This window comes from Phragmites australis, chromosome 2, assembly GCF_958298935.1.
Source record: "Phragmites australis chromosome 2, lpPhrAust1.1, whole genome shotgun sequence".
Classification (NCBI taxonomy): Eukaryota; Viridiplantae; Streptophyta; class Magnoliopsida; order Poales; family Poaceae; genus Phragmites; species Phragmites australis.
In genome coordinates this window covers 37335027-37341731 of record NC_084922.1, presented here as the reverse complement: position 1 = coordinate 37341731, position 6705 = coordinate 37335027, and the positions used below count along the sequence as shown (strand labels likewise).

At 48.5% G+C, this 6705-nt stretch overlaps 1 protein-coding gene across 2 annotated transcripts; it reads right to left on the bottom strand.

Annotated features, from left to right (window-relative positions):
* Nucleotides 1-1891: 1891 nt before the first annotated feature.
* Nucleotides 1892-6494, bottom strand: LOC133908650 (probable alpha,alpha-trehalose-phosphate synthase [UDP-forming] 7). Of its 2 annotated transcripts, XM_062350767.1 has the most exons (3): nt 4271-6489; nt 2784-3057; nt 1892-2371 (listed from the first exon to the last, which is right to left on the bottom strand). In XM_062350767.1, exons 1-3 carry the CDS (start codon nt 6286-6288, stop codon nt 2042-2044), a joined length of 2622 nt encoding a protein of 873 aa, XP_062206751.1. In that variant the 5' UTR covers nt 6289-6489; the 3' UTR covers nt 1892-2041. The 2 variants fall into 2 exon arrangements, with proteins under 2 accessions (XP_062206751.1, XP_062206752.1); XM_062350768.1 differs by lacking the exon at nt 2784-3057 and having other exon boundaries at nt 2179-2371; nt 4271-6494.
* Nucleotides 6495-6705: the final 211 nt, after the last annotated feature.

The window sequence follows — 6705 nt, the reverse complement described above, 5'->3', positions numbered from 1 at the left end:
TCCTTCAAATTGTGCCTCGTAAGCAGATTTTGCCGTGTAAAGTGCGGAACTGTTCCATTTCCAGGTGACCATGTCACGCACACTCGGCTGCAAAACTACCCCTGCAGCATTGACCAGACCTTGACAAACTCTAGCAGCTGTTGGAAACTATCAATTCTTTTAATATTTGTGATCCATCTTGAGTTATTTATCTCATGAGCCACCGTCCTGTTCTTGTGCTTAACCGAACTAAACAAGTTTGGGGCCAAAATAACTAAGCAGCCGTGCCCAGTCCAGTCATCCGTCCAGAACAGCTCCCTGTTTCCATCTCCCAGCTGAATGGAAATTGAAGCCGCAAACAACTTACTCTCAGAATCATCCGTCAAGCAGTCTGCATGCAAAAACAAAGCGCGAAACGGCGGTCCCGGCAGAGATATTGCCATAGAGAATTTGACGCGCTGCGGCTCCGAACAAAGATCGGCGCATGCAACCAAGCGGCCAACTAATCCTACCACGCGCGGCGCTGCCAATTGCGAAGGAGATCCACCGAAAACGAGGATTTCTACGTGCGCCGCGCTCGTTTCTACGCCATATTCGGCGGGTTTCGCTGCCGAATCTACGTGCAACTCTAACAAAGGCCGGCAGGCGGTGGCGCCAACGTGCGCGTGCGCCATCTTTTACCATCTCCGCATCGGCGCATCGTGGGATCACTCAATCCGGTCATCACTTCCACCACATCAACAATGCTGTCTTCTCTATAATCAGCCTGTTTCCTTAGCTTGGCTTCCGGACCAAAGCCATTTGATAACACTATCTGCTTAGTGTTCACTCCATATTATGAGCTTACGCAGCAGTAGGAGAGGCGCAATGAAGTCCCACGGGCCGGTGTACTTCCTGGAGTTGTGCCTGCTTCTCTGCTGCGCCTCGTGCCTGGGGCGCACGTCGCCGGGGATGGACGAAGACAGGGTGACGCACTCCGAAGGTGGTGGCATAGCGCTGCGAGCGTCCACAGCCTGCGGTGCCGACGGTGACGGCGAGGCAGTCGGGCACAAGGCGCCGGAGGAACTGCTTCTGGTGAGCGGCACAAGGATGGAGCGGCACTGCTGCGGTCCGTGCCGAGCCCTGGCGTCGGGCTCTAGCTTGCTAACTACTAGGTACTAGCTAGCTATCCGCGCTTCCTGTGGTAGCCAAGGACAATTTTGCAGGGAAGCTAGCTTTTCTGTATTCTGCTTTTATTTCTCCTATCTTAGGGTTTGCGACTTTGCCCGGTAGTTGATGTTGATCCTCCCATGATCTCGGAGGTTCGACCTTTTACGCGCGAGCAGCTAAAATTGCAGATGCGCCCCCGCGTTGTTAATTTGTCTACCTTCTGTTCCTGTACCTATAGTTTGTGCTGCATCCCTTTCAGTTCCATTCCCTAAACCCATTTCCAGTTTCCTTCCGTCTTAATAAAGTTTCTGGAATAATTTCTGACATGTATCAACAAGAAGCCTCTTCCATGGTATTCCAATAATATAAAAAAAGAAAGATAAACAGTCCAGGTTAACCATTATTTCTGTTTGCATTGTCTTCATGTCATCCGGTTGCACCTAAGTCGGATAATTGCTTCCTAGAAAAAAAAAAGTCAGACAATTGTTTTCTCACCGAAAACCATGGTTAAGATATATGAATTGCACCTCATCATCACTTCGCAAGCAGTAGGCAAAACGGCCAAATGCTAGCAATTGCGACTTATATTCTATAAACTCGGGGAAATACTCCATTCTTCCATACTGTACCTGATACCAAGGTGAAAAAGATCACGATGCCTGCCATGCATTCTTCCCTCCAGGCACTTTTTTCTATCTAGGCATAATATGAAAATTACTCTGGAACTACCATAAGGCAAAACGGAAAAGCAGCAAAAAACAGAGAAACAATTAGGTAATTGACATTGATCTGACTATCCGAGAATCGCTAATGTTACACTTCCAGCTGAACGAAATCAGCTTCAAATTTAGTCAGGGCGGCAGTTTCACATCAGCTAAGCACTTCGACAACTCCAGGACATCTGAGGACATCATCATGCCTGCTTCAGTGTAGATGGTCCCTCCGTTGCTTCCGGTGAAGCAACACCAGCCTCATCCGATGCATCTGCAAGTGCCTCAAGCATGTTCAGAACATCATTAGCATCGTCCAAATAGTACTTGGCCTTGCTTGGTTTTTGGCCGACCGTGCAGGCAAACAACGAGGTTTGGGGATCAACAATGCTCCTCCTCATAATATCAGCAATCTGCTCAAACATATCCTCGTCTGATCTATCATCGCCTATGCAGAGAACGAAATCTGCTTCTCTTCCCTTCTCCATCAGGGTTGAAAGGATCCTCTCTGCAACAAATCCTTTGCTGACAGCCTGAAATCCAACAAAAGCAGGAATTTAAACTCGGTGTAGCCAACAACTAAATTTCTGTTGGCGACAGAGGAATCAGTTTCAAGACAAAATATGACGAGGACTTTGATGAACAAGCTTCATAGCAAATACAACTTATACGGAAGCTAAGGATATGCAAATTCCACTTTCTCAGTCTCCTAGACAAGTAGGCATCACAACATGTCAGAAAGATGAAACATCCGATGCTATTGCTCTGGCCTAAATATAATTTCACATCACATCAAGTTTAACATCAGCATCACGTAAACTGATGAGACACTTATGAAACTAGGTTCGCTATTTTGGACCCAGCGTGGAGAACATGGGTTCCCACACATAAGTGTCAATTTCAACTATGCAAAATATATCAATGTTATTTGGAGAAAGTCATTACCTGAGGCTTAACTTCCACAATATATTGGCCACTCTTTACAGAGACTGGCTCATTGGCAAGGACGCTTTCCAAATGTTCTAGCATTTCCTTCGCTTGTGAAGATCCAAAACCAGGGTCAGCATCTTGGTGGTGCCAGACCACAGCACTCTCTTTGGTTTCGATGTATGATCCATCAGTTGCCTCTGTGTACAGTTTCATTACTGGCTTAGCCATATGCATCCATCCAAATTCTGAGGTCTGGTTTTGTAATTGCCATTGCTCGTCTCTGGTCCACCTGTAACACAGAATTTTAAAAGTTCGTTCAACTACTAGTCTGCTACAAGCAAGCATATCCTATACGCAGTATGGAGAGTTGGGAGTGTTTATCCATTTGCAGCCTATTTTATCTCCCAGCTGGAAAATGGAACCCTCTTATTGCCAATAGCCCAGATATCAGAATCAGACCTTTTAGTGTGCTCCTGCTTGATTGAGCCATAAGACACATATTGTCACTACAATAATCCCTACCAACTGGTAACATGACAAGCTTTTTCCGTTATATCGAAGTGCCGTGTTAGTTAATGTGCAGATAAATATCAATGGGGCTGATACATAAACATTTCGTAGATGGTCAGTGCATTCAAAGGATCATGTGTAAGTACATAGCTGTCAGCCAAATAATTACAGGGCTTTAATACTTTGTTATTATCCGTCATAAACATATATCCATGGTAAGCAGGCCCCGCTATTGTAACATTTACAGAACTGCTGCCTCCATAAGACTAAAATATGTGATGGTCACTGCCCTTATAGTTTCTAAAATGGGAACACACTCATTGCCAACGTTCAAAAATGTTGTTTCATCTAAAAAACTTTGCCAAAGTAATTGCGAAAAATTGCCAACACTCATTGCCAACCAAGACTGCATCAGGAACATGCCATCAGTATCATGCAGAAAAGGCAGTATTTCTTGTCTTGCTAGCATTTTCTGGTTTTGGACGAGTTTGACGTTACAACATGTCCATCAAATCAATGGATGAACCATCTTAATCAACAACTAACAAAGATAATGAAGTCTTTGATTGCTGCTTTTCCAGGCATCAATACAGAGTATACTAAGCATAATCAAATCATGAATGAGCTGTTCATGTAAGAAGCTTTGTCTGATCTCTCTCATCATGAAAATTGTAACAGTAGTTGTTCACATGATAACTCATTGTATGTTACCACATCATATACCACAATGTTGTTTCATCCAAGGATTTCCAACGTAATCACGAAAAATGGAAAATCCTCTAATTCTATTCCCTTTCATTTACGAGAGTCAGTCTGGAATGTAGGCAACCTCTCAACATATGGTACTAAACTTCAATATGATTTTGCATTCATTCACATTAGCAGTTGGAACATGAATACCAGTTGTATCATATGGAACGAAGCCAATGAAAGACACAAAATAACAGTAATAACATAAACAGAATCTCATGAAAACTAGGTAAGGACAATACCTCATGAAGTAGCCATGTTCAGCAGCAATGCCAAGCTCTGGGCAAGGGTAAAACCATTTTTCAAGACTATCCCTTCCTCTTCCACTTACAATAAAAACAACATTCTTCTTATCAGCACACAGGCTATTCATGATGTTAACAACAGTTTCATTTGGAGTCTTGTTCATTGTAGTTTGTGGTACTAGAGTTCCATCATAGTCCAGTAGTATGACCCTGCTCTTTGACTTCTTGTAATCCGCAACAATAGAATCGACAGTAAGTTTTCTGAAATTGTGGTCAAGAGCAACAACTCTAAACCCAAACCCTAATCCAATACCCCAGCATCTTCTCATAAAATGGTCCCTACAGCTTCTCTCAAAGTCATGAATATAGCTCTTAGACCAATAGGCAACGTCGTGTGTGCTGACATACCGATAATGCTTCTCATGTCGCAGTTGCTTCTCATTATCTGATAAAGCAATGGACTCATTCATTGCCTCTGCTGTTGACTCAATATTCCAGGGGTTTACCCGAATTGCTCCACTCAATGATGGTGAGCAACCAATGAATTCTGACACGACTAACATACTCTTCCTCGGTCCATCATCTACAGACCCATCCAAACCTGGAATCCCCTGCCTACATACAATGTACTCATATGGTGTAAGATTCATCCCATCCCTGACTGCGGTGACAATGGCACACTCCGCAATAGTATAGTAAGCCATCCTCTCCACACTCGATAGGGTCCTATTGACAAGCATGACGGGACTATATCCAGGTCGGCCAAACTGGTCATTGATTCTCCCGCAACCCTCTTCAATCTCAGCCTGTAAGTCTTCCAGGTCCTTCCCACTACCAGCCTTTGGGTTCGAAATCTGAACCAACACTGCTCGGCCTTGCCATTTCGTGTGTGTCCTCAACATCTGTTCAAACGCAAGAATCTTCAGATCAATCCCCTTAAATATGTCCATATCATCCACGCCGAGCAAGACAGTCTTCCCATCGAATTGCTTCCGGAGCTCTGCGATTCGCCGCTTGAGATCAGGCTGCTGGAGCAGCGATTGCAGCTGCACCATGTTAATCCCAACAGGCATGATCTTTATCCCCACCGTGCGGCCAAAATAATCGAGCCCAATGTAGCCCCTCTTGGATTGGTACTCGATCCCGAGCATGCGGCTGCAACAGGACAGGAAATGCCGGGCGTAATCAAAGGTGTGGAAACCAATCAGATCGCAGTTCAGCAGTGATTTCAGGATCTCATCGCGGACGGGGAGGGAACGGTAGAGCTCCGACGAAGGGAACGGGCTGTGCAGGAAGAAGCCGATGCGGAGGCGGTTGAATCGGCGGCGCAGGAAAGACGGGAGGGCCAGGAGGTGGTAGTCGTGAATCCAGACGTAGTCGTCCTCGGGATTGAGGACCTCGATGACGCGCTGGGAGAAGAGCTTGTTGGCGAGGACGTAGGCCTCCCATTGGGAGCGGTCGAAGCGTCCGCCGTGGTCGGGGGAGAAGGGGAGCATGTAGTGGAAGAGCGGCCACAGCGTCTGCTTGCAGAAACCGTGGTAGAAGCGGTCGGAGAGATCCTTGGGGAGGAAGGCCGGGACGCAGCGGAACCGCTCGAGGAGCGCCTGCGCGACGTCGTCCTGCTCGGCGGCCGGCACGTCGGCACGCAGGGAGCCAACGTAGAGGACCTCCATGTCGTCGGGGAGGCCGTCGCGGAGGTGGAAGAGGAGCGAGTCCTCGTCCCAGCAGAAGCTCCACCCGCGGCCGTCCGGGCGGCGCTCGCCGCGCACGGGGAGCGTGTTGGCGACGACGATGAGGCGGTCGCTGGCGAGCGACGACTGCGCGTCGGAGGCGACGCTGCCCGCGCGGTCCTCGTCGAGCTCCGCAAGAGTCCCGGGCGTCGTCATCGTCCGCTGCATCCGCCTCGCCCGCAGCGGCCGGCCCCCGCCACCTCCCCCGCCCCCGCCGCCGTAGTCGAGGGCGGAGAGGTTGCCGTTGGCGAGATCGAGCAGGTTGGTGTAGGATCGCGAGAACATGGCGATCGGAGGAAACGCGCCGCAGGTTTTCTGCACCCTTTTCCGCTTCGATTGGATTGCTCGATCAATTGGTTTATCGCGAGAGATCACCGCGGAACGGGGCAAGAAGGGGCACCACACCAGGTGTGGTGCCGGGGCAAAAGATTAACGGCTGTGTGCGCGCGCCGCGCACATGTGGTCAAGTACGAGATGTGCGTGGGGTGTGCGCTGGAATTGGAAAGCGGCGGGGATAAGCTCGGCGCCACGCTTTGTCCACACGGACCACCCCAACCGTGAGTCCGTGACCTCAACGCCCCCACAACTGCAACACGGGACCCTCGAGCGCTGGGGCCGCTTCCCCGCTTTGCTGATGCTCTGGCCTCTGGCCGCTGAGCCAGACGTGAACAAAACCAATGGGTTTGGCCGCTTGGGGCGTCA

What these genes read in the sequence shown, in the direction of transcription:
- LOC133908650 (XM_062350767.1), bottom strand. Translation starts at nt 6,288, where the DNA reads ATGTTCTCGCGATCCTACACCAACCTGCTCGATCTCGCCAACGGCAAC. An exon ending in GAACATGGCTACTTCATGAG is followed by an intron (nt 3,058 to 4,270) that starts GTATTGTCCTTA and finishes TCTGTGTTACAG; the next exon opens with GTGGACCAGAGACGAGCAAT. An exon ending in TTGTGGAAGTTAAGCCTCAG is followed by an intron (nt 2,372 to 2,783) that starts GTAATGACTTTC and finishes GTTGGATTTCAG; the next exon opens with GCTGTCAGCAAAGGATTTGT.